The sequence below is a fragment of the Erinaceus europaeus genome, chromosome 1 (genome assembly GCF_950295315.1).
Source record: "Erinaceus europaeus chromosome 1, mEriEur2.1, whole genome shotgun sequence".
NCBI lineage: Eukaryota > Metazoa > Chordata > Mammalia > Eulipotyphla > Erinaceidae > Erinaceus > Erinaceus europaeus.
In genome coordinates, this window is record NC_080162.1 from 109,725,633 (window position 1) to 109,751,087 (window position 25,455).

The window sequence follows — 25,455 nt, forward strand, 5'->3', positions numbered from 1 at the left end:
AAACCAGAACTCCCGCCTTCTGCTCCCCCTCAAAATAATTTGGATCCATACTCCCAGTGGGGGAGAAATGATAGGGGGAAAGATGACCAGAGGTCTCTGAACCCCAATTCCATCAGGACCCAGACAGAGAAGAGGAAAAAGGGAGGGACATTTGGATGTAGTAATAGGTGTAGGTGTGAATTGGAAAGGAAGAGAACATGGGACCATGGGGAAAAAAGGGGGTGCAAATCTATACAAATATAGATAAATAGTTGTAGAAATAATAGTTGACCCATATCTACAACCTTAGGAGAACTGCTGTAGCTTCCAGTGGAGGGACTGGGGATCCAGAACTCTGGTGGTGGGAACAGCGCAGAGTTGTACTCCTGTTATCTTGTAATTTTGTAAATCAATATTAAATCACTAATACAATTTTTTAAGAAAAGGAAGAGAAAGAGGAGGAGGAGGAGGAGGAAATCAACATCAGTAGCAGCAGCCCTTTGGGTCCTGAGCTGAGAGAGGGAAGCATGAAACTTGCTCAGGGCTTATGCAGGAGCTGATGTGGCTGGGCCACAGCACTACAGAGTGCAGTTGGGGGAGGACGAGGTTAGAAGTTAGCAGTTGCTTGGGAAAGCTCTCTGGGCTAAGGTCAGTCTGACCTGGAGTTATCAGATTGGTGCTTTTGAAATAATCACCCTGGTAATAAATTGGAGGGGAAGGTAGACTAGCACTAATTCATAGGCCAGTAGTCGGGCAAGAGGGGACATTTGCCCACTCTGATTTTAGTCTATGTCAGTTCTTTTGTGTGAATGATAACAGTCACAATGTCAATCTGTCGTAGGTCTGAACATAAAGTCTGGTCTCCTCTGGTGACAGAGGAAGGGAAACGTCACCCATATAAGATGAACTTAGCTTCTGAACCCCAAGTAAGTACTCACTCCTTAATGCCACTTCTTTCGCCTCCAAATGCCTTTTCTGTTGTTGATGCAGGTTGGTGAACTTTCTTTCTTTCTTTCTTTTTCCCCCTCCTAGGAGGTTTGGGGAGAGCCCTCCACTGACCCCTGCTGGGATCTGGCTCATTTTGTTCTTCCTGGAAGGGAAACTAGATAGGAAAGGGCTTGGAAACCCCCAAGGCGATAACACTAGGGTCTGGGCTAGAAACAGGCCATCTGGGAAATGGGCAGAAGCCTTCTTATACACAATACAGTGGTCAGATCATGCCAAATAAGGACTCAGCTCACTATGGAGTTTAGATACAAGTAAGTCATTCCAGGGATGAAAAATAAATTTGACAGGGGGCCTAGGGCTTAGGGAAACTAAAGGGAAATTTAGTATAAAAACTATTTCTCTCTCTGGATTTCCCATGAGTTTTAGGGTGGAAATATTTAGTTCAATTATAGTGGGGACTTAAAATTACTAGAATAAAGTGGTGCTTTATGTCAAAATGTGTGCATAACTTGTCAGCAAAATAGAACTTTCTGGGACAGTAAATTGTCCTTCGATTCTGTGTCTGTAAATCAATGTCTGGGTGGTTAGATTATATTCTTTATTCCTTAATTGCATCTTCTGAATAATCCACAATGAATGAGTCGTCCTTTCAAGTAAGGGGCAACTTAGGAAGAAGAATATTTAGAACATCTTTGTAAAATTGGTCACATGTTACTTCTCACAAAGGATGCATCTGTTGAACTAATAAAGCAATTAATAATGATAATAAAGAATTGATGACTTCCAAAAACCTTTTGACTGGTTTGTCATGTGTTTATATTTATGTCCATTTTAAGAGTCAAACTTTGATTTTTCTCAATTTGGGACACTTTTAGTTTTTATGGTGCCTTGAGATATAATCAAAAGGAAACAGGGCTAGATGGTGGCACATCTGGTTAAGCGCACACATTAAAGTACACAAGGACCCAGGTTCAAGTTCCTGGTCCTCACCTGCAGGGGGAAAATTCCACAGGTGGTGAAGCAGGGCTGCAGGTGTCCCTCTGTCTCTTTCCTTCTCTATCTCCTCTCAGTTCTTCCCCTCTCAATTTCTGTCTGTCTCTATCCAATAATAAATAAATAAAACAAAAGACTATAAAATAAAAAGGAAACATATAGGTAGCTATCTTTTACACATAAAACAGAGACCTGTATTCTCTCTGTCCTGCCCCCCAACCCCCCAAAAAAATTGGGGCTGGGCAGTGGCACACCAGGTTAAGCACACATAGTAATAAAATTCAGCTGACTACCTTGAGGTGGATAATTCGAGTGGTTATTTGTAATCATATTTTCTCAAATGGCTTCCAGTAAACCACACACTTTTCCTTAGTAATATAATAACAATTATATTTAAGAATCACTTTAAGAGCCACCTTAATGATCAATTGCACTTGCCGTTTCAAACTGATGTGGACATCATATTCTCACAGAATTCCGAGGGGAAGTTCACAAAATGATATTTCAGTCTATAAACTGACAGTTGTGCAAATTAATTAAAAATATGTCACTTGTGGCATATTTTTGATAGCATAATGGTTATGCAAAGAGACTCTCATGCCTGAGGCTCCAAAGTTCCAGGTTCAATTCCCCACGCCACTATAAGCCAGAGCTGAGCAGTGCTCTGGTAAATAATACGTCACTATCCCTTCAGTTTCCCTAGAGAGTTCTTATCTACTTCATTACATTTATCATCATGCAAAGTTTTAATGTGCTAAGTTCTCATATGTTTTATAATACATAAAAGGAATTGTTTGAATTTGATCCCTCTGAAGTCCTAGTTTTCACTTAAATAAGGTAATGCTTAAATTTAAGTTGTACTTTTTATATTTACTATAGTTGAATTTTTATCTTAAGGTGATTACCTTATTAATATTTTGAAAGTAGTTCTCTTCAGATTAAAAAAATAGAAGTACTTAATTTGTAAATTTAACATATTTTTCTTTTGACTCCTGTAATTCTTTGTTTGAAACACTTCCAATCTCTCTCTCTCTTTCTTTTATTCCCCCCTCTAAATCTTCCATTTCTAGTCATTCTAAAATGGAGGAGTGAGTAAGAGTAAAGTTCACTTGGAGGGAAAAGATATGTTTGTTCTTGTACTGCCAACCAACACCCCAGCTTATCTGAGGTCAGGGTAGTTACACACCTAGTTTATATTTCCTCATTATTGAGTTTCCTTGGAGACTGATAAATACAAAGCCCAAACAATTACATCATCCCTTCCAAAGGACAGGCCCTGAATTAACTGCCTGGCTTCTGGAAAAACCAGTATTCACGTGGGGATTAGAGATATTCCTTTTATGTACAAAACCAGATAAATTCCTGATTCTCTATAGAGGGAAAAAATCAGAATTTCCAACTTGAATTTTCTACTGACTTCCATTTTGCCTGGAAAAAAATATTTCTATGGTGGAAGAAGGGAACACATTTTGGTGGCTTCTCTTTGTGTGCCAGACACTATACTCTGAACACCAGTATTTCACACCAGGTCTTTGTGAAAGAAGACTTTTCTTTCTTTCTTTTTTCTTTTTCTTTTATTTTTTTTTACTAGTGATTTAATCATGATTAACAAGATTGTAAGGTAATAGGGGGTACAATTCCACACAGGTTCCACCACCAGAGTTCCATGTCCCACCCACCCCCGTGCTTCCCTATTTTTTTTGACACTTGCAGACCTGCTTCACTGCTCTTGAAGTGACCCCTCTGCAGGTGGGGAACCGGGGGCTCAAACCAGGATCCTTACACTGGTCCTTGCGCTTTGTGCCACCTGCGCTTAACCCACTGCGCTACCGCCCAGCCCCAGCTTCCCTATTCTTTATCCCTATAGGAGTAAGGACCAGAATTCTGTAGGGGGTGCAGAAGGTGGGAAGTCTGGATTCTGTAATTGCTTCTCTGCTGAACATGGATGTTGGCAGGTGGATCCATACCCCCCAGCCTATTTCTATCTTTCTCTAGTGGGTCAGGACTCTGGGAAGGTGAGGGTCCAGGACACATTGGTGAGGTTGTCTTTCCAGGGAAGTCAGGATGGAGTCATGGTAGCATCTGCAACTTTGCGACTGAAAGTCAGTAAGATATAAAGCAGGACAAATCATTTAATAAACAGGAACCTAAAGATAGGACTAGAGCAGATGAGATTAGGGGTCAAAAGAAGTCTTTTTTTTTTTTTTCTATTTTTAAATTGAGACAGTTGTCCTCAACACTGATTTTCAGGAGTACATCTTCACGCCTTGTTTTTACATACCACATCAGGCTCATGTTCTTTTTCTTTTGTTATTTTTTTTCTATATCTGAGACCATTTGTTGATATCGATTAATGTTTATGTGAGTTACAAGAGGAGCTGATAATAGAAGATTTAACTTAGGTGAAAATATACAGATAATATTGAGTGCTTATTTTATAATTTTCTGAAATGTTTTATTCCTTTAGTAACCAAAAGAGTTCCATAAATATGCTTCAGTTTATATTCTATTTTCTTTTAAAAATATTTTATCTTGGGAGTTGGACAGTAGCACAGAGGGTTAAGCGCATGTGGCGCGAAGGGCAAGGACCAGCGTAAGGATCTCGGCCCCCAGCTCCCCACCTGAAGGGGGGGGGTCACTTCACAAGCAGTGAAGCAGGTCTGTAGGTGTCTATCTTTCTCTGCCCCTCTCTGTCTTCCCCATCTCTCTCCATTTCTCTCTGTCCTATTCAACAACAACAACATCATTAACTACAACAATAAAACAACAAGGGCAACAAAAGGAAATAAATAAATATTAAAAAATAAAAATGTATATTTTATCTTAATTTACTTATTGGATAGAGACAGCCAGAAATTGAGAGGAATGGAGAGATAGAGAGGGAGAGCGAGAGAGTCAGGTGGTGGCGCAGCGGGTTAAGCGCAGGTGGCGCAAAGCTCAAGGACCAGCGTAAGGATCTCAGTTTGAGCCCCCAGCTCCCCACCTGAAGGGGGGTCACTTCACAAGCAGTGAGGCAGGTCTGCAGGTGTCTATCTTTCTCTTCCCCCTCTGTCTTCCCCTCCTCTCTCCATTTCTCTCTGTCCTAACCAACAACAACGACATCAATAACAATAATAATAAAACAACAAGGGCAACAAAAGGGAATAAATAAATAAATAAATAAATAAATATTAATAAAAAAAAAAGAAAGGGAGAGCAACAGAGAGACGCCTGCAGCCCTGCTTCACCACTCGCAAAGCTTTCCCCCTGCAGGTGAGAACCGGGGACTCAAACCTGAGTCCTTGCACATTGTAATGTTCGTTTAATCAAGCGCACCACCATCCAGCCCCTATGTTCTATTTTCGTTAAACATGCAGAGCTGTGATATAGATCAGTTATGCCCAACACTTTCCCTTCCTACTCCCTGCAGCAGCCTTGTCTTGATCTTCTGTGGTGGAATACAGGGCCTGACTCAAGGGCTCAACAAGTACTCTCTGAAACACTGCACTTGGAAGGCATATCTGTCTACATATACATATACATATATATATATATATATATATATATATATATATATATATATATCATGATTTAACCTTGGTTTACAATGCCATAAGATTCAGGGGATATAGTATACCCACCACAAAATAGTATAACCTCACCAAGAAAAACAAACAAACAGGGGCCAGGTGGTGGCGCCCCTGGTTGAGTGCATGTTACAATGTGCAAGGACCCACGTTTGAGCCCCGGGTCCCCACCTGTAGGGGGAAAGCTTTGCTTTGTGATGAAGTTATACTGTAGGTGTCTCTCTGTCTCTCTCCCTCTCTATCTGCCCCTTCCCTCTAGATTTCTGGCTGTCTCTAGCCAATAAATAAAATAAAGATAATAAAATTTTTTTTAAAAAAGAAAGAAAAACTCCCAGTTCGAGCCCCTGGCTCCCCACCTGCAGGGGAGTTGCTTCACAGGTGGTGAAGCAGGTCTGCAGGTGTCTATCTTTCTCTCCCCCTCTCTGTCTTCCCCTCCTCTCTCTATTTCTCTCTGTCCTATCCAACAACAATAAAACAACAAGGGCAACAAAAGGGAATAAATAAAATAAATATTTATAAAAAAAGAAAGAAAAACAAACAATCTCCATCTTCTTTTTACATGGGCTTAGAGAGATATTGGATAGAGAGAGCCAGAAATTGAGAAGAAAGAAGGTGATAGAGAGGGAGAGAGACAGAGAGAACCCTGCAGCCCTGCTTTACCACTAAAGCAAAGCATTCTCACTAAAGTTGAGGACTGGGGGTTCGAACCAGAGTCCTTGTGCCTTATCACATGTTTGCTCAATCAGCTGCACCTCCATCTGGCCCTTTCTCAAAAAGTCAGTCAGGAAATTAAATGGAAAAATGAAGCCAACACAGGAAAGTAAGAGCTCTTCTTCCTGGGTGCCCAGCATCCTATGCTGCTAGAGGTGGCTGTGGAGGAGAGAGGAGGAAGGGATTTCAGTTTTGGCTTTAGCTCCGATTAACCCCACAGTACTGCAGCGTAGCCACTGAAGTCTGCCAAGGTCCCAGCTCCCCTCCTCTTAACTTCAAGTTGGTTGTGATTAGTGACTACCTGTTATTTCTTGGGCAAACTGTGCTGTAATAACTATTTAATCCTTATGTAACTACTGTTACAGTTATTTTTCTTAACTGGTTATTCTTCCCATTTTGTGACTTATATTTAGTTTTTGTCCACTATGGACAGAGTCAACTCAATTTCCTTATTAAAACCTTTAGCAGGGGCCAGGTGGTGGTGCAGCTGATTGAGCAAACATGTGATAAGGCATGAGGACCCTGGTTCGAGCCACCAGTCCTCACCTTTAGTGGGAAAGCTTTGCTTTAGTGGTGAAGCAGGGCTGCAGGAGTCTCTCTGTCTCTCTCCCTCTCTACCACCTTCTTTCTTCTCAATTTCTGGCTCTGTCTTTCCAATAAAGACAATAAAAATTTTAAATCTAAAAAAAACTTTACTGTAGTGTTTTTTTCTTTAAAAAAAATTTTAAAGTAGTATATATATACATAGATAATATATATTCATTTACTGGCTAGAAGTTGAGAGAAACTGAGATGGAAGGGGAAAGAAAGAGGGAGAGAATGAACAAGAAATAGGAAGAGAACAAGAGAGGGACAGAAAGACAGGGAGACAGAGATATGCAGTCCTGCTTCACTGCTTGTGAAGCTTCTTCCCCTGCAGGTGGTGGGTAGGGCTTGAACCCAGGTCATTGCACATGGTAACACATGTGCGTTCAACTGAATGCACCACTACCCACCACCTGCTCACCCCCTACCCCACAGTGTTTTCTAAAATGGCATGAAAGAAAAAGGAAGGTTCAGCAACATATAAATGAGTAAGTGAAGGAAGAAAGAAACAAACACAGAGGATGAGTGACAGAGGACAGGAATTCTTTGAGGGACTTTGAGAGAATTCTGGGCATCGGTGCCCATTGAGTGTGGTAGCCTGCACAGATCAGGCAGTCCTCGGGAGCCTGGAGCTGATCCAGAACATCCGGGTCAGAAAGCGCCTTGCTAATTAAATCATGCACAAAGTCATGGTTTGTTTAAGAAAGAAATGTTTAAGAAGTTGTTTTGGATGTTTGTAAAGAAGCATGGAAATGTTATAGCTGTAATTATCCGCCGACACCCGACAGTCTGGGGTGGGGGTGGAGGGCATTTTCTCAAATTACTGAAAGAGGGGCTAGACCTACAGAGAACTCAAAGTCCTCTCCTGCAATTCCCCTGAGGCCTCCTCCCTTAACCCCCCCCAACTTTCCATCTAATTACCTTTGTCATCCTCCCACAAGAAGCAACTTATCCTGAATTCCCTTTAGCTTTCTTTTCTCAGACTCTGAGTCATCTTGCCTGGTCAGTGACTACTTTGCCTGGGACATCATAACCCTCTTACCTGGCTTGTCTAGTCTCTATTCCTGGTAATTTATTTATCTTTTAATTCTTATTATATTTTAATATTACATATGAATAATATATTTTAATATTTTTATTAAAATTTTATTTTAAAATGATATTTATTTAATTTTTTTGCATTATCTTTATTTATTGAATAGAGACAGCCAGAAATCGAGAGGGAAGGGGGAGATAGAGAGGAAGAGAGACAGAGAGACACCCGAAACACTGTTTTCACCCCTCACAAAGCTTTCCCCAGGACTGGAGGCTCAAACTCGAGTCCTTGAGCATGATGACTTATGTGCTCAACCAGATGAGCAACCACCCGGCCCCCTTATTTTTATTATTAAAGGAATTTTTTATTATCTTTATTTATTGAATAAAAAACAGCCAGAAATCGAGAGGGAAGGGGGACAGAGAGATACCTGCAGCCCTGCTTCATCACTTGCAAAGCATCCCCCCTGCAGATGGAGATGGGGGGAGTTAGGAGCGGGGTCCTTGTGCTTTGTAACATGTGCACTCAACCAGGTGCACCACCACCTGACCCCTATTCTTGGGAATTTAGTACCATCTTTTCACATTTCCTGCTCTGCTGAAGTGACCACTTGCTCTTCCGAGAGTTACCTTGAAAGGTTACGTTAGTTCTGATTTGGATCCCAAAGGTATCTGGGGATGCCACACAGCAAGATGGAGGTCAGGCTTTCCTGAACATTAAGGAGAAGCCAAGTTGTTGTGTGGCCCTCCACACTGCTCCCTTGTGTGAGGCTTTGCTGAATATTACTCAGTCCAGTGGGTGTGTCAGAGCCCTCAACCAGCATGTTGTGTTGAGCCACTGCTGTTAAAACTAGCCTGGTGGGGGTCTGGTGGAGCACAGCAGGTTAAGTGCACATTGCGCAAAGTGCTAGGACCAGCTCAAGGATCCTGGTTCCAGCCCCCGGGTCCCCACCTGCAGGGGTTCGTTTCACAAGCGGAGAAGCAGGTCTGCAGGTGTCTATCTCTTCCCCTGTCTTTCCCTCCTCTCCCCATTTCTCTCTGTCCTATCCAAGAACAGTGACATCAGTAATAACAACAATAATAACCACAACCACAATAAAACAACAAGGGCAACAAAAGGGAAAAAAAAAAAAAAAAGCTCCCCAGGAACAGTGGATTCATGGTGCTAGCAGTAAGCCCCAGCAATAACCCTGGAAGCAAAAAAAAAAAAAAAAAAAAAAAATCAGTAATAAAACTAGCCTGGTGCTTGACCTACGCTACTCACTGAGGGGGTGTGATTGGGGCACCCCCCTTGACTGCTTCTCTGGTCTCTGCCTACAGGAGGTCCTGCACATAGGAAGTGCCCACAACCGGAGTGCCATGCCCTTTACTGCCTCACCTGCCTCCAGCTCTGCCCCACGGGTCATCACAAACCAGTACAACAACCCCGCTGGACTTTACTCCTCAGAAAACATCTCCAACTTCAATAATGCCCTGGAGTCAAAGACTGCAGTTAGCGGAGAGGAGACAAATGGCAGAGTGTAAGTAGGACCATGAATTCTCCTCTGGGATAGCTGTGGGAGATGCTCTTCAGCCCAGGCCCAGACTGGTCCAGGCAGATGGAGGACGGTTCAGACACTGCTCCAGGGAAAGGAATGTCTACCTTTTCTTCTTCTTTTCCTTTTTCTTCTCTTTTTGCCTCCAGGGTTATCGGTGGCGTTCAGTGCCAGTGCTACGAATCTACTACTACTGGCATCCATTTTCCCTATTTTATTGGACAGGACAGAGGGAAATTGAGAGGGGGGAGATAGAGAGTGAGAGAGAAAGAGAGACACCTGCAGACCTGTTTCACTGCTTCTGAAGTAACCCCTCTGCAGGTGGGGAGCTGGAGGCTTGAACCCAGATCCTTATGCAGATCCTTGCACTTAGGACTATGTGCACCTAACCAGGTGCACCACCACAAGGCCCCTGAAAAATCTCTACTTCAGCACACTATTTTTAATATTTTTTTCATCCTTTAAGAGATCATCTATATTATAGGGTTGTTGTAGACAAAAGTAGTGTGTAAAACACCTAGTTCTGGGGTCTGGCGGTAGCGCACTGGGTTAAGCACACTTAGTGTGAAGAGCAAGAATCCTAGTTCAAGCCCCCAGTTCCCCACCTGGAGGGGGGTTTTGCTTCATAAGTGGTGAGCAGGTCTGCAGGTGTTTATCTTTCTCTCCCATTTTCTGTCATCCCCTCCTCTCCCAGTTTCTTTCTGTCAACAGTGATAGCAGTAGCAACAACTGAAAAAAGATGGCTGCCAGGAGCAGTGGATTCGTGGTGCAGGCATTGAGCACCAGCAATAATGCTGGAGGCAAAAGACAAAAACAGGTTGGGGGGAGTCGGGCGGTAGCTCAGCGGGTTAAGCACACATGCGTAAAGTGCAAGGACCCACATAAGGATCCCAGTTTGAGCCCCTGGCTCCCCATCTGCAGGGGAGTCGCTTCACAGGTGGTGAAGCAGGTCTGCAAGTGTCTATCCTTCTCTCCCCCTGTCTGTCTTCCCCTCCTCTCTCCATCTCTCTGTCTTATCCAACAACAATAATAACAACGATAAACAACAAGGGCAACAAAAGGGGGAAAAAACAACAACAAGGGCAAAAAAAGTGAAAATAAATAAATATATGTAGAAAAAAAAACCCGAAGAAACAGGTTGGGTGGTGGCATACCCAATTGAGCGCACATTACAACGTGCAAGGACCCAGGTTCAAACCCCCAGTCCCTACCTGCAGAGGGAAAACTTTGCAAGTGGTAAAGCCATGCTGCAGGTGTCTCTCTGTCTCTCTCCCTCCCTATCTCTCCCTTCCCTCTTCATTTCTGGCTGCCTCTATCCAGTAGATAAAGATAATTAAAAAAAAAAAAAAGCCACACCTAGATCTGTGTCTGACACCTATTAATGAATCTCCCCCCCACACACACACCACCACCACCAGAGACCAATGTTACTATAGTCTCCATTTCTGGGGTTACTATTATCTTCCTCTCAGTGACTGTCTTCCTTGGAATCCCTGCTGCTTCCTGAGAAAGTCTTCAGTATTTGTGGTATTGAGTTTCTGCTTGTTTTCACCGTCTGCTCTGTGTAAGGGAGAAGCACTTCTTGATTCAGTTTCTGGTGAAGCGGTGTTTATCCCCTCTCCTCCTCACCAGAGTGTCCCAGTAGCAATAACATAAGGGGAGAAGTACATGCAGATAGAAATGGATGTCTACAGGAGCCGGCTGTAAGGGGGGGCGGGGGGCGTCACAGGGATGGGCTTGCCTGGGGGAGGAGAAGGAACTCAGGTGGACAGGCAGAATGAAGAGATCTAAGGAAGCATCTTGTTCAGGTCTGGGGAGGTCTGTCCATTCTCACAGACCAGTTAGTTGGCCACAGGTGCCTCTAAGACTTTAGCCAAAATATCTTTGGACTCTTCCCAGCAGAGGGGACCCATCCCAAACTTGTAGAGGTATCCAGATACATCGGGAATGTTACACTTAGTGGCTAAGTGGATTATGGATAAACAGAGAAAGGACCCATTTCTCTGCAGGTGGAAAGAGTATAAACTGGGTCACACGGTATGACCTCAAGTGCCCGAAGGTGATGGGGTAGATGAAGACAGAATGACAGAGTCCTGAGTGTAGATGGGGAAGCAGGGAAGCCAAGGGAGCTGTGTACACCTTGTCCAGAAGGAGGATGCTGTTTGGTTTCATCTAGTCACAACTTAAACACCCTTGGGACTCCCGGTTCTGCTGTGGGATTCCCAGTTCTGCTGATAAATATTATTATTTTTTAATTATTTAAAAATTTTTAAAATTTATTTTCTCTTTTGTTACCCTTGAGAGAGGAGAGGTAGACGGGGAGAAAAAGACACCTGCAGACCTGCTTTACCGCTTGTGAAGCGACCCCCTTGGGGAGCTGAGGGCTCGAACTGGAATCCTTACGCTGGTCCTTTAGCTTGGTGCCTTAATTTTTTTTTTATATATTTACTTATTTTCCCTTTCGTTGCCCTTTTTTAAAAAAATTGTTGTAGTTATTGTTGTTGTTACTGATGTTGTCGTTATTAGATAGGACAGAGAGAAATAGAGAGAGGAGGGGAAGACAAAGAGGGGAAGAGAAAGACAGACACCTGCAGACCTGCTTCACCGCCTGTGAAGTGACTCCCCTGCAGATGGGGAGCCAGGGAATCGAACCAGGACCCTTACATCAGTCCCTGCACTTCGCGCCACGGGTGCTTAACCTGCTGTGCTACCGCCCGACTCCGAAAATGTTGTTCTTTAAGGTGATTGCTAGGGGCATTTGGGGGGTATCTGAGAGAGAATGCCATCGTGTCCCTACTCCCCCAGCAGTTCTGGACAAGCTTTCTGTCAAGCAGCTCAGTGAGATTCTAAGTGGTGGAAATGCTAAGGGTCCCTATTCTTTGTTGCTTTGGTGCGAAGAGAGACTGAGAACGTGACCCAGAGTGGAATGTCCCAGAATCTGGATTTAATAACTCAGGAAATGACACATCCTTAATTGAAAGGACTGCTATGCATTGGGAGAAATATGTGCCTGGAAAGTATTTTTAGTATGGTTTTGGCTGTCATTCCTTCGTTAATGTCTTCTTTCTTCTTTTCTCATGCTCCTTTCCCTCCTAATCTGAAACAAATCTACAGCTATCTGGAAATTGTGCAAGCATCGCTTCCAGCCCCCGTCTCCTCCTCCTATCACCTTTTTTTTTTTTTTTTGACTACAGTGTCCTCTGAGTCTTCATCAAAAATCTCCTTCTGGATTTTCTCAAGAGAGGGGGCCCCAAACTTCTATTCTCTCCAAACTCAGAATGAATCCAGAAGTAGATCCAAGTTGCCTCTGGGCAGGGAGGGACAGTATGAAGAGTTTGTGCAGCCTGTGAGGTCTCTGTTTGTTGGGACTATTCCTGCAGAGGCCTGTTGTGAATTCCCAGCAAAAAGAGATTCTCCTGTGTAGCCAGCAGCCACCGGGCAAACCTTGCTGGCTCAGCCAGCCCCTGTTCCAAGCGCTCCCTCCCCCCCATTGTTTAGTCTGTGAAATTCACTGAGCTTCCAGAATTGGTTCACTTCATACTTCGTGTCTGAGGTCATCATTCATCCCCTGGGGCTCACTGAGTCTCTTTGTCCCACGTACTTCAAAGCTGCCTGGTGCGTGGGGGCTGCCTGTCTGGTAGGATTTCTTAGAGCTGTGTCCTCATCAGATAGGAGCACAGACAGCACTGCCATTTCCAAATTAAACTGGGCAGGAAGGTGAGAAGGCACTATCACCACCTGCCTTTCATCCCACACCCAAGTGAGTGTGTTGGGAGCCACTGGAACAGTCCTTTAGTGTCTGTTGTGTACCGGTTGGGTGGAGGGTAAATTGCTCTGTTCTACCTGCACTGTGACCTCTTCTAACTGAATTTAGGTCTCTGGTCATTTTCTGATCATTTGAGGCCTGGATTTCACTAGAGATGGGATGTTGCTTCATACTTTCCTAAAGAAAGGTTCAGGCTTCATAGAGAATGGGTCCTGGGGTGGGGGGCGCTGGGCAATAACTCACTGGCTTAAGTGCACATAGTACAAAGCCCAAGGACCTGTGCAAGGGTTCCTGGTTCAAGCCCCCAACTTACCACCTGCAGGTGAGTAGCTTCACAAGCAGTGAAGCAGGTCTGCAGGTGTCTTTTTCTCCCTGTCTGTCTACCTCTCCTCTCTCAGTTTCTCTCTGTCCTATCCAATAAGAAATGGAGAAAATGGCCTCCAAGAGCAGTGGATAACCCCGGAGGAAGAAAAAAGAGAGAAAAAGAGGGAGAGAATGGGTTCTGAACTTGAATTCCTGATCAGCCTTTACTGTGTGACTTTAGGCAAACTATGCAATGTCTTTAAACCCAACCCCCTTCTTTTCTTATCTTTCCTTTCTTTTCCCAAAAGTTACTTTATTTTTTAATGTTTTAATTTATTTATTTCATTTGATAGGACAGAGAGAAATTGAGAAGGGAGAGAGAAGTTGAGAGGGAGAGAAAGAGAGAGACCTGCAGCCCTGCTTCACTGCTTATAGAACTTTCCCCCCAGCAGGTGGGGGCTGGGGCCTTGAAACTAGATCCTTTTGGGAGTTGGGTGGTGGCGCAGTGGGTTAAGCACACTTGGCACAAAGCGCAAGGACCGGCGTGGGGATCCCGGTTCGAGCCCCTGGCTCCCCACCTGCAGGGAAATCGCTTCACAAGTGGTAAAGTAGGTCTGCAGGTGCCTGTCTTTCTCTCCCCCTCTGTCTTCCCCATCTCTCTCCATTTCTCTCTGTTCTATCCAACAACGACAACATCAATAACAACAACAATAATAACTACAACAATGTTTTAAAAAGCCCAACAAAAAGGGGAATAAATAAATGAATAAACTTAAAAAAAATAAAAAGAAACTGGGTCCTTTTACATGGTGATAGATGCTCTCGACCAGGTGTGCCACTGCCTGGCCCAATCCTCTTTCCTCTCTCTCTCTTTTTTTAAAATTAAATTTTACTTATTTTGTATAGAAACAGAGAAATTGAAGGGGGAGAAAAAGAGGGAGAGAGACAGAGATACACCTGCAACTGAGCTTCACCAGTTGCAAAGCTCCTCCCCTCCCACCCCCCCACTGCAAATGGGGGCCAGGGGCTTGAACCCCAGTCCTTACCAGGTGTGCCACCACCTGGCCCCACAACCCTCTTTTCTAAAGTGCAGGTAATGCTGACTACCTCACCACTGTGAAACTGAGAGAACATTATGAACTGTGTTAAAGCACCTTGCAAGGTGCCCGACAGCTCTGTCAGGTGTTCAGTGTCACTGATTTCACTGCCCACAAGGAACTTCAGAACCATCTCTGAGTACTAGGGGCTCCAGGAGGATGGAACATATGTAGACAGAATGTTGTAGAGAAGATTTTCCTATGGCTTACTGTGAAAATGTTTCTCTGTCCCAACATCACAGTCTTGGTATAGTTATAGTTCAGCATTATAGCCAGTCAGTATAGTTAATCATCTTTCCTGATGTAGTGGTAGCCTCTTATGGAATAATAGGTTGACGTCCCATAACCAATACCCTTGTCCCGAGATATGGATGGTTCTAAATTATCTTCTCAGGACTTTCCCCCATATATTGAGATTTAATTCTAAGAGGATGTAGTGAAAATAAAGGGAAGCATTGTTCTCTATTCAGATGATATCAGAGAGGTTATATTAACCCTGACTCATTTGAAACTGGACTAGAAGAAACCACTCTCAGGAAGGTGGTGTCCTGTTCCTCTAGCTAACCTTGCCCACAGTTCAGAGGACTGGTTCTGGAGTCAGGGTGTTCCTCCCTCTTCTGGTGCCCATAATTATGCCTCTGGTTTCTTATTATAGGTCCAACAGCTAAACCCTTTGGAGACTAAAATTTAGGGATAATTCTGGTCAGGCTCTACTTGCAAAAACAATTACATAAGAGTGTTCCAGAGGTATGTGTATGTGTGTATGTAAGAGAGAGAGACAGACAGACAGACAGACAGACAGACAGACAAACAACAGTAAACTAACCACTATTAATTGGAGCATCTCAGACAAAAAAAGGTTTCCTAAGTGAGCCTACCTTCTTTATCAGCATCTATATGAAAACCAAGTACTAAAAACCTCTTCTGCATAATTCTAATTAGCACTTTATTCCCATCATTTGGGGAAAAGTTTTTTTAAAAAATTTTGTTTTACAATTAATTAAAATTAAAAAAATATTTATTTATTCCCTTTTTGTTGCCCTTGTTGTTTTATTGTTGTAGCTATTATTATTGATGTCATCATTGTTGGATAGGACAGAGAGAAATGGAGAGAGGGAGACAAAGATAGACACCTGCAGACCTGCTTCACTGCTTGTGAAGCGACTCCCCTGCAGGTGGGGAGCCAGGGGCTCGAACTGGGATCCTTATGCTGGTCCTTGTGCTTTGCGCCACATGTGCTTAACCCGCCTGACTCCCCAATTAATTAAGCTTTTAAGTATGATAGTTCCAGAGCCACATGCGCTTATACGAAATACCATAGACAAGAGGCCTGGTGGTGATGCACCTGGTTAAGTGCACACATTATAATGTGCAAGGACCCAGGTTCAAGCCCCTGATCCCCACCTGCAGAGGGAAGGGTTCACTAGTGGTGAAGCAGGGCTACCTGTGTCTCTCTGTCTCTCTCCTTCTCTATCTCTCCTCCCCTCTCAATTTTTTTCTGTCTCTATCCAATAATAAATAAATAAAAGTATTAAAAAAAGGAAATGCCACAGACAGAACCCTCACATCCTTTACACAATGTTCCTCAACAGAAACTAGAATATTGACATTGATACTATCAACATATATAACGTGCCCATAACCACAAGGATTCCTCAGGTTGCCCTTTCGTTGCATGTCAGCACCTCTCATACCTTTAAATCATTCTTAATTCCTGGGAATCCACTCATCTGTACCTTGTGTTTTGTGAGTTTGCAGTTTCAAGGATATTAATGGAATTGTATGGTATGTAACTTTTTTGAATTGATTTTTTTTCTTACTCAATATTACTCAATATTGCTTCACTTCTTCAGGCTATTTTCAGATAGAAAAAGAGAGATTGAGAAACAGAAGGAGAAAGGGAAAGAGAGCACAGCACTGAAGTCCAGTGTAGTGGGGACATGGGTCAAGAGTTCAAATCTAGGCTGCCTACAAGACAAAGCAGGTACCCTCTTAAGTGAGATATTTTCATCTTGTAAAGCTGAAACTCTTTACTCATTGAACAATTCCTTCATGCCTAGCCCCTGTCAACCACTAGGTATCCTTTTTTTTTCTTTCTTTCTTTCTTTTCTTTTCTTTCTTTCTTTCTTTTTTTTTTTTTACCATGACTGACTACTTCAGACATTTCTATAGTCTTCATGTGACTGGCTTATTTTATTTAGCATAGTGTTTTCAAATTGCATCTATGTTGTAGCCTATGCCAATATTTTCTTTCTTTTTTTGTTTTGAGTTTGAATAATATCCCATTGCCATAGTTGGGTGGTAGGATCCGGGTTCAAGCTCCCCAGTCCCCACCTGCAGGGGGAAAGCTTTGTGAGTGGTGAAGCAGTGCTGCAGGTATCTCTCTGTCCCTCTCCCTCTCTATCTTCCCCTTCCTCTCAATTTCTGGCTGTCTCCATCCAATGAATGAATGAATTAATTAATAAATAAATAGAAAGTATCCCATTGCTTATATTTATGTCACTTTTTCTTTATCCATTCATGTATCAGACACAAAGTCGTTTTAACCTCTGGGCAATTTGGAATAATGTTGCAATATATCATGAGATTGCCAATATCTGTCTCCTAAGAGTGCACAGGGTTCCAGTTTATCTATCTTTGTCCAACTTGATAGTTTCTGCTTGTGATTATTTGCTTTGACAGTGACCATCTTAATCGAATAAGGAAAAAGCTTATTGTGATTTTGATTTGCATGTTTTGAGGATCAGAGATGTTGAGCATCTTTTTCTATGGCTGTGTATCTTTTTTGAAGAAATGTTTACTCATATTCTCTATTTTTAAAATTGGGGTGTTTTTTAGTCTTGAGTTGTAGGAGTTCTTTGTACATTCTGAACATGAGCTTCTTCTCAGGTACTTGGTTTACAAGTATGTTTTCTTGTTCCGTAGGTTGTCTTTTCACTCTTGATTGCCTCCTAGAAATTTTTGAGTTCAGGGGCTAGGTGGTGGCACCTTGTTACGTGCCCATATTAGAGTGCACTGGTCCCCACCTGCAAGGGAAAAGCTTCACGAGTGGTGAAACAGAGCTGCAGGTGTCTCTCTTCCACTTCCCTCCCCCTTTCTCTCTGTCTCTATCCAGTAAATAAATATAAACAAAATAAATTAACAAAGAAATTTTTGAGTTTGTTGCTTTTTGAGTTTTGCTGCTTTCACTGCATGCATTTTTGGCATTAGATTAATGATTGATGCCAAATTCAATAACGAAGTTTTCTCCTGAGACCAGGTGATGGTGCACCTGGTTGAGCGCACATGTTACAGTGCATAAGGATCCAGGTTCAAGCCCTTGCTCCCCACCTGTAGAGAGGGACACTACACAAGTGGTGAAGCAGGTCTGTAGGGGACCAGGGGCTTGAAACTGGGTCCTTTCACACTGTAATGTGTACACTTAACCAGGTGTGCCACCTCCTGGTCCCACCCAACTATCTGTGTAGGGGTTGTTATCTAGCCTATCTATTCTGTTCCATTGGTCTATAGATCTGTCTTTATTCCAGTACCAATATAAATGACTGTTGAAACTTTGTAATGTATTTTGAAATCAGAAAGCACAATAGCTTAAAGTTTGTTCTCTTTCAAAATTGCTTTGATATTTCAGTGTCCTTATAAGTCCAAATGAATTTCAAGACTTTTTTTTTCTATTTCTACCAATAAAGACATTTTAAAAATTATATATTTATTTATTATTGGATAGAGAGAGAAAGAGATATTGACGGGGGCGGGGAGGTAGAGAGGGAACAAGATAGACACCTGCAGCCCTGCTTCACCACTCGCGAAGCTTTCCCCCTACAGGTGGGGAATAGAGACTTGAATCTGGGTCCTTGTGCACTGTAATAATGTGTGTGCTTAACCAGGTGCACCACCACCCAGCCCCCAATAAAGTCATTTTTTACATCATATCTGTAGATCCCTTTGGACATCATCATTTTGAAAGTGTTTAGTCTACTGATTGATGAACACATGTTTTTGCATTTCTTTATGTCTTTAAGCTGTTTCATCCAAGTCTTACAGCTTTCAGTGCATAGGTCTTTTATCTTGACTAAGTTTACTTCTAAGATCTTTATTACTATTATTATTTAATTAAAAATTTATAAAATGCAAATGTTGATAAGATAATAGGATAAGAGTGGTACATTTCTACACAATTCCCACCACCAAAACTCCATATCCCATCTCCTCCCTTGATAGCTTTCCTACTTTATATCCCTCTGGGAGTATGGACCCAGGATCATTGTGGGGTGCAGAAGGTGGAAGGTCTGGCTTCTGTAATTGCTTCCCTGCTGAACATGGGTGTTGGCAGGTTGATCCATACTCCCAGCCCGTCTCTCTTTTTCCCTAGTGGGGAAGGGCTCTGGGGAAGCCAAGCTCCAGGACACATTGGTGGGGTCGTCTGCCTAGGGAAGTCAGGTTGGCATCATGGTAGCATCTGAAACCTGGTGGCAGTGATTTGGTGGGTTCAGAGATCTTTATTATTTTGATGCTGTTGTAAATGAAGTTGTTTTCCCTTTTGGATATTTCATTTGTAGTGTATAGAAATGCAATTAATTTTGGTGGGTGTCCTATATCCTGCAACTTTGCTGAATTTCCTTATTCTAACAGTATTTGCGTGTGTGTTTACAACTAGTCACAAGATGTCTGTAGTTCTTCCTTTCCAATTTGGATACCTTTTGTTGATTGTTCCTTCCTAAGTACTCTAGTTAGGACTTCCAGTACTGTGTTGAACAGAAACAATTTGAGTGGGCATTCTTACTTTGTTCCTGCCCTTAGAGAAAAAAATGTCCAGCTTTTCCACCACTGAGTGTGGTGGTAATTGTGGATTTATTACATATGACCTTTACTTCATTAAAGTAATTTTCTCACTTTGTTGAATTTTCTTTTTGTCATGAAAGTGTGTTGACTAAGCAGAACCTGGACTGGAGTTGGTGTACTGCCCCAAAGTGAAAGACTCTGGGGTGGGCTGGGGGGGGGGGGGGCAGAGTACAGGTCCTGGGAAAGGATGACAGAGGACCTAGTGGGGGTTGTATTGTTATGTGGAAAACTGAGAAGTGTTATGCATGTACAAACTATTGTATTTACTGCTGAATGTAAGACATTAATCCCCCAATAAAGGAAAAAAATAAATATAATACTAATAAAAAAAGAAAATGTGTTGAATTTTACCAAATCATTTTTTTTCTGCATTGTTTAATTATGTGTTTTTTGGCTTTCATCCTGTTAAAATGGTATATTACGATGATTGATTTTTCTTTGTTTAATAAAATTAAATTGCTTATTTAAAATCTTTCCTCCCCCCAATAGTTTTATTAAGCTTATAATGATTTATAAAGACAGTTGTTGCAATATGGGTACAATTTCTTAATTTCACGATAGCTATCTGTACACCAGTTCGGCCACCAACTTGAGCCCTTATTCAAATTCAGTTTTTCACTTTTTTTTTTAATTTGGGGGCTAATGGTTTACAGTGCAACTACTGAAACATGGTTCCTTCTGCCTTCTTTCTCCCTCTCCTTTCCCAGAGTCCTTTGCTTTGATGCAGTGTACCACACCCAGTCCAAGTTTTGCTTTGTGTAAAGTCTTTCTTTTTTAACCAGGTGTTTACTGCTTTAAAGTTCTCTCAGCTTTTGCAGCATCCCATAGATTTTGGCATGTTGTTTTACATTTTTGTTTTTGTAAGATATTTTCTGATTTCCTCTGTGACTTGTTCTGTCTCCCATTGGTTTTATAAGGACATGTTGTTTGACATTTGTAGACTTTTTTTCAGCTTGCTGGTGATTTCTATTTTCATTCCATTGTGGTATAAAAAAATACTAGATGATATCATTTTGTGAAGTTTGCTAAAACTTAGTTGGTGGCCTAAAATGGGATCTCTTTTGGAGTTGGTCCTCCGTATACTTGAGAAGAATGTATATTATTAGGAATGGTGTTTTGTCTATGTCTGTTAGGCTCAACTGGCTTGTAGTTGTTGTTTTTTTTTTTTTTTTTTTTGGCTTCCAAGGTTATCGCTGGGGCTCGGTGCCTACACTATGAATCCACTGCTCCTGGAGGCCATCCTTCCCATTTTGTTGCCCTTGTTGTTGTTATTGTTATCATTGATGTTGTTGTTGCTGGATAGGACAGAGAGAAATCAAGAGAGGCAGGGAAGACAGAGAGATACCTGCAGGCCTGTTTCACCACTTGTGAAGTGACCCCCTTGCAGGTGGGGATCGTCTTATGCTGGTCCTTGTGCTTTGTACAAAGTGTGCTTAACCCAGTGCGCCACCACTGGATCCCCGGGTTGTAGTATTTTTAAAGTCCTGTGGCTTGATTATTGATCACATCTGGTTGTTCTATCCTAAGTTATTTTTTATTCCTGTGTATTCCATATTATGAGTGTACCATGGGTTGTTTAACCATTTACCCACTGAAGGGCATTTATTTAGTTTTTGACTATTATAAATAATAATAAATCATAGATGTTTAGTAGCTATAAATATCTGTGTTTATTTTTTTTAAGCACAAAGTTTCATCTCTTTGAGATAAAAGCCCAGCAGTACAATTCCTGGGGTAGTTACTTGTTTACTTGAGAAACTTGTGTCCAGTTATGCAGAGTATCTGACTCTTTTACATCACCACCAACAATGTATAAAGGACCCAATGTCTCCATATACTTCCCAGCATTTTAAGTTGTCACTGTTTCTTATTTTAACTATTTCCTAGGTAATATTATCTCCTTGTGGGTCTAATTTGTGTTGCCTTAATGGGGCAATGATGTTGAACTCATTTCAAGTGCCTACTTTTTTATCAATATGTCATCTAGTTTTTTGTGTACTGAGCTGGCAGATAGATATTGGGCTCTCAGTTAAGTCACAATGTATTTTTCTGTGCAAAAAAATGCCTCATGACTTTTCCAACATCCCAACATTTTCTACCAACTTACAGCTTGCATTTTAAATCATTTGTCAGTCTTTTGTATGGCAAGTTTTAGTTTTTGATAGAGTCCAGTTTTATTAGCTTGCCCTTTTGTGGATCATACATTTGATGCCTGTGAACCCTTTACTAGACTCTGAATATTTTTTTCCCCTTCCCTTTAATTTTTTTAAAAGGAAGCCCTGTACCTATTTATTTATTTATTTATTTACTTATTTATTATTTTTGCCTCCAGGGTAATCACTGGGACTTGGTGTTGGCACTATGAACCCGCTGCTCCTGGTGGCCATTTTTCCACTTATTAGATAGGACAGAGAAAAACTGAGAGAGGAGGGGGAATATAGAGAAGGAGAGAGAAAGATACCTGCAGACCTGCTTCACTGCTTGTGAAGCATCCCCCCTGAAGGTGGGAAGCCTAGGGCTCGAACTGGGATCTTTGAGCAAGCCCTTGTGCTTTGTACTATGTATGCTTAACCTGGTGTGCTACTGCCCAGCCTCCCAATTTATTTTTTTATATTTATATTTTATTTTAGAGAGAGAAAGTGAGCTTAGAACACTACCCAGTTCTGGCTTATGATGATCCTGGGGATTGAACCTGGACCCTCAGAGCCTCAGGCATGAAAAATCTTTTACACAACCACTACACTATCTCTCCAGCCCCCTTTAATTTTTTAATACAATGTACATTAATTTTTACATTTAATTCTATAAGCCATTTGGGTTAACTTTTGTCTGAAGTGTAAGACTTAACCAGTGGTTACTCCCCCACCATGTGTTGCGAAGGTGGTCTTTCCTCCATTGAATTGCTTCTGCATCTTGGTTAGCATTTATCTGGGCATTCTTCTGTGGGTCTGTTTGTGTGCTCTCTGTTCTACTCCACTTCTTCTTCTAGCGTTTGCCCTTCTTCCATAGCCAGTCAACAGCGTCAGGTTGAGCCTGATGTAAAGTTTTGAGACCTCCTTTGAATCTGGAGAGGTGGCAGTCGTTGACTATGTGGGTCATAGTCTGTCTGTAGCCGCAGGGGCAGTTCAGGTCGTCTCTGGCTCCCCAGCGATGGAACATAGCGGCGCACCGGCCATGGCCTGTTCCATAGCGATTGAGGAGGGCCCAATCATAACGTGCTAGGTCAAAGCCGGGTTGACGCTTGCAGGGGTCTGTGATGAGGTGTTTGTTCTTTACCTCAGCTGACTGCCAACTCTGTTTCCAAGAGTCTGGAACAGAGAAGTTCAGTGTAGGCGTAGGGGACCAGATTGGGAGACGAGACGTCAAGCATTGGACAGGGTGGGCGAAGATATCCGCGTATATTGGCAGGTCCGGTCGAGCGTAGACGTGGGAAATGAACTTAGATGATGCCACATCCCGACGAATATCTGGCGGGGCAATGTTGCTAAGAACTGGCAGCCATGGAAACTTCTACTCCACTGATCTCTATGACTGTCCCTCTATAAATACTACAGTCTTGGATTGCCATTAGAACTAAGTAAATTTAAAATAAGCTAGGAGAAGGGAGACCATAAAGAAACAAACACATGTAAATATTATCTCTGGGTTCATGTGAACTGGGGCTGGGGGGCTTGTGCGATGACACATCTGGCTGAGTGCACATGTTACAGTGAGCAAGGATCCAGGTTCGAGCCACCTGGTCCCCACCTGCAGGGGGCAAAATTTCACTAGTGGTGAAGCCGTGCTACAGGTGTCTGTCTATCTATCTCCCTCTCTATCACCCCTTTCCCTCTTGACTTCTGGCTGTCTCTATCCAATATATAAATGAAGATAATAAAAAAAAATTATCTCTGGGAAAAAGAACTCAGAAAGAACATGGAGAAAGATACAGTAGAGAGGAGAAAGACTGGTGAGGAGGAGACTACTTTTAGGGCTGGGCCGGGGAGCACTCTCTGAGAAACAAGATCTGTGCAGAGACCTGAATGCTGTGGGACTTCTTGGGGAGAGATAGTCCAGGGAGAGGGAGCAGTATGTACAAAGCCTCTGGAGCAGGAGTCTTTGAAAAAGTCTGGTCTACGTAGAGTCTGGTGAGCAAAGGGTGAGTGAGAGTGTGCTCAGAGAGGGTAGTAAAGCCACATATTTAAGAGTTTGTTCTTTTTCTGTGAACATTTACTCCAAAGGAGATGTGTTTGTGTAAACTTGTATCTTGTTACTAAGGTTGTAACGATTGATATTTGATTCTGAGTTAGATTGAGACCCACATCATGATACAGTCTTATGACTCTTATGTTTAAGATGTCATTTTAGCCCTGGTTAAATTGAGATGGCTCTGGGATTGAAAATGACAGCCAGTTAGTTCAGTGGTGCTATTACATGAAGGGCATGATTTGGGCATATGATAGCACTGGGAGTGATGAGGAGGGTTGGGATTCAGGATAGACTTTCTAGGTAAAGCTGATTGAAGTTTGTCACCTTTTCACCATTCTCCTTTGAGAGGCAGCAAAGGTCTCTTCTTCCTGGAAAATGATCTCTTTGGAGGAAAACAAGCAGTGGTGCATCTGGTTGAGTGCACACACTACCATGTGCAAGAACCTGGGTTTGAACCCTTGCCCCCCACCTGCAGGGCAGATGCTTCATGAGTGGTGAAGCAGGTCTGCAAGTGTCTGTCTGTCTGTCTGTCTGTCTCTCTTTTAATTTTATTAGTGATTTACAAAATTACAAGATAACAGGGGTTCAACTCCATACCATTCCCACTATCAGAGTTCTGTACCCCCATTCCCTCCATTGGCAGCTATAGCAGTTCTCCTAAGGCTTTAGATATGGATTTTTTTTTTCTTCTTTCTTTTCTTTTTTGTTTGCCTCCAGGGTTATTACTGGGGCTCAGTGCCTGCACCATGAATCCACTGCTCCTGGAAGTCACTTTCCCCATTTTTGTTGTCCTTGTTGTTGTTACTGTTATTGTTACTATTGCTATTGCTTTTGCTGGATAGGACAGAGAGAAATTGAGAGAGGAAGGGAAGATAGAGAGAGAAAGATAGACACTTGCAGACCTGCTTCACCACTTGTGAAGCAGTCCACCTACAGATGAGAAGCCAGGGGCTCAAACTGGGATCCTTGAGTGGGTCCTTGCACTTAGTACCATGTGTGCTTAACCTGCTGCACTACTGCCTGGCCCCCAAATTATTATTTGTACAACTATCTGTCTGTATTTGCCCATTTTCCCCCTATAGCTTCATCTTCTCTTTCTTTCCAAGGAAAGAATAATACACTTATTTTTATTTTTATTTTTATTATATACCTATTACTACATCCAAATGTTCCTCTCTTTTTCCTCTTCTCTTTCTGGGTCCTGATGGAGTTGAAGTTCAGAGTCCTCTGGTCATCTTCCCTTATCATTTCTCCCCCACTGGAAGTATGGATCAAAATTATTTTGGGGGTGTAGAAGGTGGGAGCTCTGGCTTCTGTAATGGCTTCTCTGCTGGACATGGGTGTTGGCAGGTGGATCCATCCCTTCAGCCTTTTTATTTTTTTTCCTTAGTAGGGTAGGGCTCTGGATTCTAGGACACATTGGTGAGGTCATCTGCCTAGGGAAGTCAGGATGGAATCATGACAGCATCTGCAACTTGGTGGCCGAAAGACTCCTTCTATACCACCAACACCACCCCCCAATCTTTCTCTGTTCTATCAAATGCAATGAAAAAAAAAAAAAGGAAAAATGGCTGCAAGAAGTGGTGAATTCCTAGTGTAGGTACTGAGCCCCAGCTATAACCCTGGTGGCAATAAAAATAGATAAGCAAATAAGTGTAAAAGGAAATAGACTTGTGGGGAAAGAGGCCTCAAAGCCTCAGCCTGTTCTGGGGAATCTGTAGGTCAAGGTGTGGGAGGCAAGGCCTGGCTTGCTCTGTCCCTGAGCCTGAGTTGGTCCCTCTTTCACTTTGAACAGGTACTTTCTGGTTTACAAGGCACTTGCATGTTTTATCTTTTGTGCCCATCCTGTGAGTTAGTCCAAGCAGATACTATGACTTCTCGGTTGTGGGTGAGGTGGCCAGATGTCCTTG

At 42.5% G+C, this 25,455-nt stretch overlaps 1 protein-coding gene across 1 annotated transcript in view; it reads left to right on the forward strand.

Annotated features, from left to right (window-relative positions):
• The window catches only part of PDLIM1 (PDZ and LIM domain 1), a 77,640-nt gene that overhangs the window by 25,924 nt on the left and 26,261 nt on the right, over positions 1–25,455 (forward strand). The window contains exons 3-4 of the mRNA XM_007533388.3: positions 821–905; positions 9,138–9,337. Coding sequence (XP_007533450.1) covers positions 821–905; positions 9,138–9,337 — 285 coding nt within the window. The remainder of the gene's footprint in view (positions 1–820; positions 906–9,137; positions 9,338–25,455) is intronic.